Raw genomic sequence first — 13748 nt, forward strand, 5'->3', positions numbered from 1 at the left:
TGAGGTGTAAAAATAGAAGTAGAAAGAGACCAGGTGGTTGAGCAGTGAGATGAGGAACACTTATTAAGGAGAAGCAGAAGGCATTTATTAGGTTTAAAATAACAGGATTGGAGTTAGATTTACATCACCATCGGAGTAAACAGAGGCAAGTGAAGAAAATAACTCAACAAGCCAAAAGAGATTATGAGAAGGACATGGCTAAGAATATTAAACATAATAACAAGGCTTTCTTTAAGTATATCAGGGGTAAAGAACAGGTTTAGACCAGTGTGGGCCCATTGAGGAATAGCATCAGGAGAGTGATTAGTGATGAAAGTGAGATCAAACCGATGTACCACGTGACGCGTGCACAGCCGAGCAGGCAACATGGCAGATTATCTGCAATGTTTATTTCACAGGAGATTAAACTTTACTTTGCGATGTTTCCAGGGTTGTTCTCCGTTAAAGAACAACTCCTTTGTGGATACAGTTGTTGGTGAATGAGCGCCAGCCAGAGTGACCACTATATTCGTTATGTCTGTGTGTCTGTCTGTCTGTTGGGTAGTCGATCTCGTCTACCCTTATTATCAGTATTTCCGTCGATATGTTTGTCTGTCTGTCTGTATGTATGTCTGTTCAGTCCAGTGCTCCGTTAATACAATGGCGATTTCGATGAAACTTGGTTGGTCGGTTCATACCATGACCAAGTTGTGTGCAAATGAGAACTGTTGCTATGGACCCATCCGTTGCCTAGCAACGGGACTTTGAAATTTTTGAAAAATCATTAAAAAATTATTTTTTCGAAAATCAAAAATCGGGCCACGAGCGACTGTGAGCAGTACATTCAGCCATATTGTCAAAAATTTCCAGCCAGATCCTATGAAAACTGTCGGAGAAGATAGACTTTGAATGAACCCTGGTCGAAAACAATAAAAAAACGAAGTTCGTTATATCTCAGAGACTATGAGTCAGATATACATGAAACTGGTATGGTAGATTCATGGTATATCCTAGTTATGTGTGAGAAAGAACCGTTGCTATGGACCACTCCGTTGCCTAGCAGCGGCCGACCACCCATGTCCACCTAGCGGCTTGTCTGTCTGTGTGTCTGTCTGTCCAGAGCGTAACTCCGTGGACTTTGATCCAATGTTGATGAAACTTGGTTATGTGTTCGATATTGATGTCTAGTTGTGTTTTCCTGGATGAGGGTGTGGCCATGCCCATCGTGGGCGGAGCCACGCCCAAAAAATAGCCATTTTTAGGGGGTAGTCGGATTAAAAATCTATCTTCTCCTCGGGAATTGACTGAATGGAATGGGTTCTTCGGTATTTGAATAGCAAAATGAATTACCTAAAACTTGTCGTTGCCCGATTTTTTTCATTTTCGTCCCAAGGTCAAGGTCACAAGGTCAAAAACTTAGAAAATCGCGAATTTTGACATAAAAATCATACGACTGCCCAAAGTTTGAGAACTAGGATGACAATATGTTTATGCATAATCTTGAGGTCATTCCCCACTTAAAGTCTTGAAACCATTTTTCTCTATCTCGAACACCTTGCCCGTGGCGCCCCCTTCAAGTTTGTTTTTACGCTGATTTCATCAAAGTATGGATAATTCGAGGAGTGCGAAATGCCATAGAGCCTATATGACATTATATTGTTCCTGGAATGTTCCAGAGGAAGTTTTGCACCAAAGGTCATAATCCTTGACCTTTGACCTTTAAAGGCCACAAAGGTCAAATTTTCAAAGTTGTGGGAATCGAACTGGGTTTTCGACCTTCTTCGACGAACTAACTCCAATAAGCTATAGCACTTATCCTGTTTCCTTATTTTAATGTCCACAACATTGTTTTGTGACCTTTAAAGGTTATGCAAAGGTCAAATTTTGAAAGTTGTTGAACGAAACCGGGTTTTCGACATTTTGCAGCGAATAACCTGTCACCCATACCACATCATGTTGATCATTTTTATAACTTGGTCAAACATTATCACATTGTGTCATCCTTGACTTCTGAAACAATCTACATCGTCAAATACCGCTCGTGAACCATCATCGTCTTCAGACTTGTCTCTATTTTAACAAATTCATTTAATTTTTTTAACTGCTGCTGGCATGCTGAAGACACTTTCAAAGTTAGAGGAATCCTATATGGTATGCAGCCACAGCCTGGCCAGCCGTTCCTTATCGAACATTTAATTTGAGTGCTTAAGCCACTTGCCGAGCACCCGACAGTCGAAAGCGGTACAGTTCTTGTCCCGATCGGTATACACAGTCGGCAGTTGCTGCAAGATATAAGTACATGATTTACAAAGTTTCTACGTTTTTTTTCCCCCTTCTGAGTTTCAAAGCAAAATATATTTGATAACACCTGATTTCCGAGCAGTTTGCTGTATTAACGTGTTTTCGAAATCATGGAACCAATTTTTTTTCCACCCATCACATGACGATTGTCAGCTGTTTATAAAGATTACTGTTTATTCATATTTCTCTGAAAGGTCTACAAAACAATTTTATAATTTGTTTATTGAAATTCCCCCAAAACAAGGGTGAAAGCTACTCAAGGTTTTTGGGTTGTATACAATATGTACTGTAGTTGGTATTCACACTGACTCCAATCTGCCGATTCCTGAAGACTTGCCAATATTGGCCAAGCACAAAGTGTGTGTGTGTGTGTGTGTGTGTGTGTGTGTGTGTGTGTGTGTGTGTGTGTGTGTGTGTGTGTGTGTGTGTGTGTGTGTGTGTGTGTGTGTGTGTGTGTGTGTGTGTGTGTGTGTGTGTGTGTGTGTGTGTGTGTGTGTATTCATAAAGCAATTTCCTCTCTGGTAACTCCCCACACCCACACCTCTCTGTCCCTCTCTGTCTCCAGACATGTCTGGGCGATGATTACGTGCAGACGGTGGTTTATCTCCAGGTGGTATTTGTCTCTGGACATGTCCAGGTGGTGTTTATGTCCAGGCGGTGTTTATGCTGGGACATTGTTTATATCCAGTCGGTGTTTATCTCTGGATCGTGTTTGTCTCCGGACCTGTCAGCGCCATGTCTGTTTGTCTCCGGACATATCTGGGCAGTGATTGTCTCTGGACATGGACAAGCCCATGTTTGTCTCCGGACATGTCCAGGCGATGTTTATGTCTGGACTGGAGTTTGTCTCCGGACATATCTGGTGGGTTTTGTTTGTCTCCAGATGTGTCTGGGCAGTTTTTTTTTTCCGGGTGGTGTTTGTCTCCGGAAGTGTCCGGGCAGTATTTATCTCCAGACGTGTCCGGGCGGTGTTTATGTCGGACGGGAGTTTGTCTCCGGACGTGTCTGACGGTGTTTATCTCCGGACATGTTCGGGTGGTGTTTGTCTCTGGGCGGTATTTATAGTATGACTGGTAGAAAATGGATTTCAGACATTATTATATTTCCATCTTCATTGTTATTCAATGCAGAATCATTTCCATGAGACAGTAGGAATTGTAATTAACACTCCACTGCACATCTGCCTTCTCTTCCTCACTTCTAGCTGCCTTCCCCACCCCTCATGTTTGGATGGATATGTCTTCCCTTCCCCCACCCCTCTTGACTCTCCCTCCCTCATCGTTCCCACAACTCCACACCCCTCCTCTCTCTTTTCCCCTACAACTCCTCACTCGCCCCACCCCCCCATCTCTCTCTCTCTTTTTGCTTGTAACATAATAACAGGAGCAATTATAAAATATTCGTCATCCAACAATTACAATCATCACTTAACATAACCTTTGATCTTTTCGGAATTGCATTGAAGTGCAGCAGTAGTCTGTGACAAGGTGTGAGCCTGTTTTCATGATCTGCATATGACAATTCAAAATCTTGGTTTAATGGATTATTTCTATGATATGAACAAAAAGAAAACCAAGATAAACAGATGGTATAAACAAATCTTGTATAAGGTGTTAAAACGTGTCCTGGGACTTATGACATCCTGTAAATTGGGCTAAAGATTGGCAGATGCAATTTAACCTGAACAAGTGCAAGGTGTTGGGGATGGGTAAGAATAATGAAAATAGAGATTACAGGATGCAAGGGGTAATTTTGGAGCGTGTCACACAGGTGAAGGATCTGGGGGTGGTAATAGATATGGCAGGTAAGCAGGCAGCACAGTGCCAGGCAGCTATAGGTAGAGAAAATCGGGTTTTAGGTTGTATTTGGAGGGGGATCATTTATAAATCAAAAGAGGTGGTGTTAACATTGTACAGGAATTTAGTGAGGACCAGATCTAGAATATTGTGTGCAGTTTTGGTCACCACAACTTAGGAAGGACGTAGCTGCCAGAGAGAGGGTTCAGTGCAGGGTTACTAGATTGATTCCGGGCCGAGTTAGACTCAGATTATGAGGAGCGGCTAATCGAGACAGGGCTTTATACACTAGAAAGGAGGCAATTATGATGGGATATGATGGATAAGTTTGAGATCATGAAAGGTTTAGACATAATAAGTGCAGATTAATTATTCAGCAGAGTGGACAGTGATAGGAACAGAGACCATAGCCTGAGAGTAGAGAAGAGGAGAGTTAAGATGGTCATGATGAAGTTAAGAGTCTTTCATTCAGAGTAGTTAATGCATAGAATGGTCTCCCTGGAAAGCTATTGGCAGTAGAAACAGTAGATACGTTTAAATTGGAATTAGATAGGTACCTGGAGTATTGGAGATCGAGGGGTATGGGGATGTTGGTGGGACTTGGAGGTAGCTCGAGTGTGGATGGGTGATTGTGTGCATCAGTGCAGTGTTGTGTCTGTGAAGGTCTCGTCGAGAGTGTGTGGTTGGTGTTGTATATTTCTCACCAAAGAACCACCTTTTCCCACCCACTCCCCCTGAAACCTCCTCCCCCACCCCCAAAACAACAACAACAACAAAAAAAACAAAATAAATAAAACAATAATAATATTTCTATCTTTTATTTATTTAAATAATTAAAATAAATATCTTTCCCCATTTTTATTTTAGCATCCGTGGGATATCCCTGGGTATGTCACATTGTCTTATCCCCACTCCTCCCCTCATTTCCCCAATTAAATTACGTCATTTTTACGGATATATTTGGTCTGATGTAGGTGCGGTGCAGGCATCATGGGCCGAACGGCCTCCTCTTGCGTTCCTTGTGTTCAGGTCACACTGAATCATTTTGATTTCAGATTAATCTCTCGATAGATGATTGAAATTACAAAACATTTGTTCGATGCATGGATTTTGTCTTTGTAAAAGCAAACAGAACCTGTGCTCACCTTTTTCTTGCCTTTGTTACCTAATACCTTCAGCCTTGATAAACTTCAATCCAAAAGCTCATCTCTCAATGCTTAGCTCATAATGTTAACTCAAGCAGTTAACTTCTACAGGAATATGCACCCTATTTGCGAACATGAGTGGCATTTCCTGGTAGAAGATTGATGTGAGGTTGAGTAAAACTTAACAAGATGTCACCAAGCCGTGTGGTTGTCTGGTTTCCCACAGTTTGTGGCACAGCCGAATTGCCAGCAATTACTGGCAACGCTCTGGTATGATGGATTTCCGGGCTGGCGCCGCCATCACTGGGCTATCAAACTATTGACGAGCCTCGTCATTGGGTTTCTCTTTCCACTTCTCTCACTCTCCTACATGCTTGCTCCGAAAAGTCGCCTCGGCCTCTTCATCAAGAAACCCTTCATCAAGTTCATTTGCCACACCGCCTCCTACCTCACTTTTCTCTTCTTGCTCTTCATGGCCTCGCAGCACTTTGAGAAGACTGATCTGAACATGCAGGGGCCTCCTCCAACCACAGTAGAGTGGCTTGTACTGCCGTGGGTCATTGGTATGCTGCCTCCCTCCTCACTTTTCACTCTTATTGCTAAACATTTATGCAAAGCTTTGATGAAATGGCTTAGCGACTGTTAAGTTATTAATTGTAGACCATGGCCGAGGTGAAAAATCGAGCGAACAAATTGGGAAAGTGAACTTTCAGAAAATTGGAAGAAACATATATGTTACTGGATGGAGAGAAATGTGTGTAAAGAGGAGACTGTGAGAAGCGAGACCTTCCGATGAGCTATAAATGTCTGCGGTAAGATGGGCTGAGGATGATCCAGAATATTGAGTGGAAGTAGTGGAGAGTTCTTTCACTTTCACTGCAATGACTCAGGAATTGCCTTTTTTTTGCTGAAGTCGATGGGCTACTTCATAAGAATGATCCATTTCCTCCATTTCCAGATAACTGATCCGTGCATCCATTTTCCCATGTAGACTCGAAGGACGTAAGACATTTTGGGAATAAGGCAAACTCTTGTTGGAAGGAAATAATGTTCCAAGTTTGATAACATTTCATTTTTAGCTCCCCTGCACTATATTTAGTCTGGTGAGTTTATGCGGTCGAGCAGTGTCCATAGGTGAGTGAGTGAGTGAGTCAGTCAGTCTCACTGGTCAATGTCACTGGTCAGTCAGTACTGATCCAGCTGAACAGCACCTCAGTTATTATCGCTTGAACCAAACACACAATTTTGATGAAACTTGGCCACAAGCTTCATAACTGATGCCTAACGAAGGTTTGTTGACTGCATCAAAATCTGCGCTCATTAAGGGGGTTTATGGGGGGGGTTTTTGACCCCCCAAAATAGGTATTTGCTCTCTTCTCCAAAACTACGTAAACAATTTCGATGAAACTTGACCACAACCTTCATCATGCGTGTTGTACCAAACTACGTAAATTTGTACCATATCAACACCTGCGCTCATTTAAGGGGGTTATAGGGGTGGAGGGTGGTTTGACCCCCCCAAAATAGGTATTTTCTCTCATTACCGAAACTACACACACAATTTTGATGAAACTTGATCACAACCTTCATCACTCATGATGTACTGAAGTTTGTTTACGGCATTAAAAAAAAAATCAGGGTCTATGGGCTAGGGGTCTAGAGGGGTTTCAATGACTGTTGCTCCTGATCCAGCTGAGCTTTAGGATGCGTGGTCCTATTTGGTTTAACAACTGCACATAGGCATTGGCTTTCTGATCTTTGGGGGAATCTACATATTGTGTAGGGTGAAAGGGTGTGGTGGCTGAAGGATAGAAGTGGTTAATGGGAGATAAATATTACTGAAAAGGAAACAGAAGGAGAGGAAAGAAAAGGAAAGGTGGGAGAGCTGGTAATGAAGGGTAGGATTTGATTGAAAGGTTAAAGAGGGGAAGAGGGATAATCAGCTTTGGTGGGGTATGAGCGGGTGAAATGTTTGATGTAATATGTAGATGGCCCCTTTGGAAAGGATCAAAAGTGCCTCTCTCATTATTTGGAATGACGTGAAGCTTTTGATGATCTTATAATGATTATTATAAGAAGCAAAACTTATGAACTAGAACATTCAATGCTGCCTGGGACTGTTAGTTTAATTACATCCCTGATGAGATTGCTCCATCAAGCCTCAAGCCAATGATTATGGGAAGAAATATGTAATATCTGAATCATGATTGGAAATCATTGCTTGTGCCAAGAAAGCAAAGTTAAACATGGTAAACAAGGGAAGACTTGAAGGTCTCAAAATAATCCTCCGTACTTTATCGAAACCCCGAGGCATTTTGAAGATCCTTTGGTTCCAAAACTGCAAAGTGTTGCAATTGTAGCCTTCTTGGCAATTGCCTTTGCAAAAAAAAAAAAAAATCATGTGCCGTTCAGATTCAAAGGAAAATATTCGGGATGGAAAAAGTGCATTTGCCAGCCATGGGAATTGTTTCTCGCAGGATTCATCTGGGCGGAGGTTAAACAGATGTGGGATCGAGGTCTACTGCAGTACATCAATGATTGGTGGAACTTGATGGACTTCGTTATGAACTCTCTCTACCTGGCGACAATATCTCTCAAAATAGTGGCATACGTGAAGGTAATATGAACACTAATGAGCCGCTCATAGCGCCATCTAGAGCCATGTGTGTAATGTGCTTTTGATTGACAATTTTTTTTTTAGGACCTGAGCAAACGCTCAGGTAGACAATCGAGAACACACATCCGATTATGACCATTGCTCCTCCTTCATTCACCTGAGGGGGAGGAGCTTCAGATTTGTGGAAGAATTGAGCAATACGGCACCCGAAAAGAGTTTTAGACCTTAGGAAAAAGCACTTCAGAGCATATCCTTCAGAAGTGAGAAATTTTCTTGTTTCCACAGATTTCCACATTTTTTTGAATGTTGGAGTAATTCCAGAGATTCCCATAAATCCAGTATAAAAAAAAAATATTGTGGATGCATTCTGTACAGGTGTGTATTGAACTACCTGGACATGATTCCAAACAGCCACCCAGTGGTTTGATTTGCAACAACCGTAAAGCAAATGGTCTCACCTTTGTGAGGTGATGTCCATTGGCTGAAAAGAGATAATTCGGCTTATCGGCGTGCTTGACCTTCCATGCGCTAAGATTTGTAAACAAAATAAGTAATTAAAATCTCTTTAGTGTTTCCTGTTGTTTGCTTGTCACCATTTTGTCACTTGGTAAGGTGTGATTTCTTCTCGTCTGACCAAGAATTCAATATAAAGGAAATGGAACCAAAAAAAAACCTATGGAATTGATGTGGTTGGTTACAGACAGAGAGGTAAAGTATATTGTGTGTTTTATGACAGTTACGGTATCGAAGCCACATGAAACCATGTATCGACGGTCACTTCAAAAATCCGAAACATTTAAACCAAGAGGCCTAAAAGTAAAGAGGTATCTGATACGTGTATTTAGTTTTGTTTGCTCAACAACAAAAGTGAAATCACACGGAAACAAACAATTCCCATCACGTAAGACCTCAGTTAGTGCAGTGAAAGAGGAGAACCCCCTTCCTCCCCCTCAAACATTCACCCCTCAATATAAATCTGTTTTTTTTCGAGGTAATCATGGAGGAGACCAACATGATAAATAAGACATTGACTGAAATAGCTCTTCTGTCTATCCCAGGACGGCACAGATTTGAATTAGGAGTCCGAAAAGCAGTCCATATTACAAGATACTTCTCAAATTCCATTTTCATGGCAAGATCGTCGAAGAACATGGCTTTTCCGTCTTGGCACAGAACATTTATTTTCACAAAAGCAACGAATCTGTGATGTCATGAAAAAGTTGTATTTTGCTGACTTGGTTAATTTATATGGGGCTCATAAAACAAGGAGATATGAAGAATTCCTTCAGCTTCTTGATTTTCTGATTCAATAGCCATCCAGATCAAAAACTTGACACCATCCATTGATCCAAATTATCAGCTGGCCACCGTCCATCATTGTCAGTTATCAGAGAAAGACCATCAAGAGAGAGAAAGAGATGGAGATGGAAAGAGATGGAGATGGAAAGAGAGGGAGATGGAAAGAGAGAGAGATGGAGAGAGGAGACTGAGAAAGAAGGAGATGGAGAGTGGAGATGGAGAGAAAAGGAGATGGAGCAAGAAGGTGATGGAGAGAGAAGGCGATGGAAAGAGAAGGTGATTGAGGGAGAAGGTGATGGAGAGAGAGAAGGTGATGCAGTGAGATGGAGAGGTCGAGAGAGAAGGAGATGGAAAGAGAAGGTGAAGGAGATGAAGAGAGAAGGTGATGGAGAGAGAAGGAGATGGAGAGAGAAGGTGATGGAGAGAGATGGAGAGATCGAGAGAGAATATTAATTTCCCATCAATAGAAAGACAGTTTACTACCACAAGCCCGCTGCAAGATATGGCATCTATTTGGCTTATAGACTTCACCTACCGATGAAGGAAATGGTGAGTGAATGTGGATCAGATGAGTTGAGATGAGATAATGAGACCTCTGAAAAATGGATTCGAACATGGCTACCACTCGAGGACACAAAATCTATCCAGTTTTTTAAATGACTTTTTTGCGACCATAATGGATCAATGCTGAAGTGTGATTCGCTTTTATTCATAGCATTTCGATGACATGTAATTTGTGAGATTCATTTGAGTGCAGCACATTGTTTGGTGATGGTGCAACGTGGTTGTCAAGGTAACTGTGTGACATCATTGCTGCAGAGCGGCTGGCTGTACGTCTGTGCAATGTGCCTGTTTTCTTGTAAATCTGCACAACTGACGTGAAAACGAAATTGAAGGCAAAATCATAACAACAAAGAATGATATTATGCTTTCAGAGAATGCATTGCAGCAACAAAAATATGAGATGATAACACAAAAACTGTGATTTGTACAATACCCAGCCAAAGTGTTTAAATAGCATAAACAAACAGGGCATAACATTTGAAAATTCTGCAATGAGCATACACAGAATAAAGTTGCAGAGCAATTTAATACCATGAGATCTGTACGAAAGAGGCAAAAATATTCACAAATTTAACAGTGCAGGTCGAAGGTCAGACGTTTATTCCATGACATCCAAGGCCGTGATGGTGTGAGCTCTTAATAAAGCGTTGTGCAATTCCGGTTCATCTTCCTTGTTCATCTGATGCCCCTCTGGTTCTGGAGCCATCTATTTATTACATACGCCATTGCTGTTATATATATATATATATATATATATATATATATATATATATATATATATATATATATATATATATATATATATATATATATATATATATATATATATATATATATATGTATATACACACACACATGAAGCACACTGGCACTCTGACGTAATGTCAGGTACATAAGTTATACCAACACATCACCTCCAAACTAGGAGGCATCTGTATGGTACTCAAGCCACTGCAGACTGAGATTAAAGCCTATGGTCACAAATCGACGAAAGCAGAGATGTCGATCTAGATTTTACCCTTGTTGTGGGCTCATCAGGACAATATATTGCTCATCGTTTATTCATGACCATATTAGGCTCATAATAAACAAATGGGACACCCGAACTTGACGAGGCAGCAGGCCACAGATCGAGTCCCATCACAGCGCTTGCTGCACAACCTGTGATGGAACTCAATCTGTGCCCTGCTGCCTCCTTAAGTTTGGGAGTTTGATTTGGTATATATATATATATATATATATATATATATATATATATATATATATATATATATATATATATATATATATATATATATATATATATATATATATATATATATATGTCTTCTTCTTCTTTCGGCTGCTCCCCTTAGGGGTCGCCACAGCGGATCATCCGTATGATCCGCATCGTGATTTGGCACATGTTTTACGCCGGATGCCCTTCCTGATGCAACCCTGGTCACCTCTTACGACACAGGGATATGGTACACCTATTCTTACCGGGGCATACACCGGGCCCAGTACACTGGTACTCATTTCGCCGACCTCGGAAGGATGACAGGCTGAGTCAACCTCCAGGTGTGTATTAATTCAAGCGGCCAACGGGGCTTGAACTCAGGACCTTTTGGAACCCAAGCCGCTACCCTAACCACTACGCCAACACCAAAATCTATGTGTATATATATATATATATATATATATATATATATATATATATATATATATATATATATATATATATATATATGTAATTATGTATATGTAATTATGTATATATAAACATATACATGCATACATACATACATACATACATGCTCGTGGGCCATGTCAGCACATTACAATCAACGACTTAGGCACATCCTAATGCTGACATAATAAATACAAGCTTTATATGTTTGATGATGTGGATTATGAGAAAGATTTGTATTCAAGAGCACGAGGGTACAATTATATTTGAATGTAAGCTCCATTGTCTTTGGTCGCATGACCTCGCATGACTGAGCCTGCACTGGCCTACATTTATTTGAGGATATTTTCATTTACAGAAATTTTCCAATGGTTTTGTGACTTTTTTCTTGGGATATTGACCGAGTTGCATTAGTGTGCAAAATTTCAGCATTCTAGCCCACCAAGAGGGTATCAGGTGGTGAGGAAGGACGAGAATACACCTGAGGAGTTGAAAGAAAGATTGATGGGATGAAAGAGGGGTTATATTGAATCTAAGTTTGGTGAAAGGGATTATTGGTGGATTGAGTAAGGCAGAGGGGGCATTGTTGGAACAGACCGATGGTGAACTGAAAGAAGGAATTAATGTAGCGGGGGGTGGGGGGGGCGAGATGTCACACCGGGGTTATACAAATTAATCTCAACCCATATATCGTTACTATAATTCATGGACCACAGTGTTGGTGTGTTTGTTTGTTTGTTTGTGTGTTTGTCGCGCTACTCCTGCAGCTCTGGGCCAATTATATCCAGACTTGCTAGAGAAGATCAGCATGACTCCAATTAATGTAGAGTGATGTTTCAATCTTTGTCAGTGGTCTTGGGAGGGGGGGGGGTCTGTGGAGGGACACAAATTCTCAATGGAAATGTGTTCTGTGTAGCGCTGCCTCCAGGTGGGGGAGGGTATTACAAGTCTACATCATTTACAGTACTGTATTCCTGTCCCCACGTTTTCCAGTGCAATGAGGTGTTTTTAATTAAAAGCAGAAGGTATGTTTTGGCTTCATGCACATAACCCGAGTTTTTTTTGTTTTGTTGGGGGGGGGGGGTTGCTTATACAGAACAGAACTTGGAATCGAGGCGCTCCTATTTACATGTGCAGATGCGCACAAAAATGGCGCTTCTCTCATAGTGGGACAAACGCACGCCAGGCAATCCACGAGCGGCATGCCACACCAAGGGTCAGAGCGTCAGTGAAACGGCTTCATGTGTTGATTGTCCTCACCGACTCAACCGAGAGGCAAAAGCCAGCGTCTTGCTTCACCACGCGAGCCAAGTCACATCAACACAAATTCAATGGTCATGTCGTCCTCCTCGACATGCGCTCAACCTCTGCTCTCGCCTCTGACTCTGCCTCGTGCGTGCGCTCTGCCCTCCTCTTCAACTGTTCAGTCGGAGCCTCCCACAATGCGCAAGCCTACTAAGTCCGATGCCTCTTAAAATGTCCAGCCGACTGATCACAGCTCTCCCCCAAAAGCACAACGAGCCACCCTTTTTACTCCACTCTCCTCTGTCCTATTTATGCTCTGCCTGCGGGGCGTGGCCTGCTCGCAACCAACCCGGGAAGGTGGGGCTTCTGCCTGCTCAGCCAGCTTCTGACATCACGCCCATCAATCGTCCCTCGGGGGCGTGACTTCGCCTGTTGTCAACCTGTGAAGGCGGGGTTTTCTGCCCGTTTGTTGTGGTTTTAGGGACGTGTTCCCCATCTTTATTTCCGATCTTGAAATATAAAAACATAGGGAAAAATCACAGAGGGCAATCACATACTGGGGAACTTATTCTGACTCCCTCGGCGAATTAACACCGCACCACCCCTCGCTGACATGTAACACTTAAGCTCACAGGTTCCCTACTTACTCACATTGAGATGGCTCCGACACGTCCACGGACCAAGCAACTACACAATGCTATATTCCCGATTTGATTCTTCCATTTTTCCCCCACAATCGTAACAGTATATAATATGTTTGTCAGCACAGAACTTTCGTGTTTTTCTCCGCAGCTGCTTGTAGGATTGAGATGAAATTTTCATCAATGGTGTGATGACTCATGTAGAATGCTTAAATGATAATTAAGATGTCATAGGTCATGTGGTGTGGCAGCCATATTGGAAAAACGGAAAAACTTTGGACCTCTGTATCTCTGAAACCACGAAAGGAAAAAAACCATGCAAGGAAAAAAAAAATGAAACTTGGCACATAGCAAGTACTCCTCATGTGAAATGAGCGCCCTCATTATGACATCATAATTGCATATGTAGAACACCACAACTGATCAGTAGGAAAAATTTTTAGGGTAATTTAGGGATAAAATGGCTCACAGAAAAAAAAAATTACGTCATCG

At 41.7% G+C, this 13748-nt stretch overlaps 1 protein-coding gene across 2 annotated transcripts in view; it reads left to right on the forward strand.

Moving 5' to 3' along the window:
* LOC147014677 (short transient receptor potential channel 4-like) overlaps window positions 1-13748 on the forward strand; it is a 61396-nt gene that overhangs the window by 20168 nt on the left and 27480 nt on the right. For both annotated transcript variants that reach the window (XM_085850664.1, XM_085850665.1), the window contains exons 4-5: window positions 5448-5784; window positions 7699-7838. In XM_085850664.1, coding sequence (XP_085706790.1) covers window positions 5448-5784; window positions 7699-7838 — 477 coding nt within the window. The remainder of the gene's footprint in view (window positions 1-5447; window positions 5785-7698; window positions 7839-13748) is intronic.

The sequence above is a fragment of the Eptatretus burgeri genome, chromosome 13, assembly GCF_056783735.1.
Source record: "Eptatretus burgeri isolate ZD-2024b chromosome 13, Ebu_testis_v1, whole genome shotgun sequence".
Classification (NCBI taxonomy): Eukaryota; Metazoa; Chordata; class Myxini; order Myxiniformes; family Myxinidae; genus Eptatretus; species Eptatretus burgeri.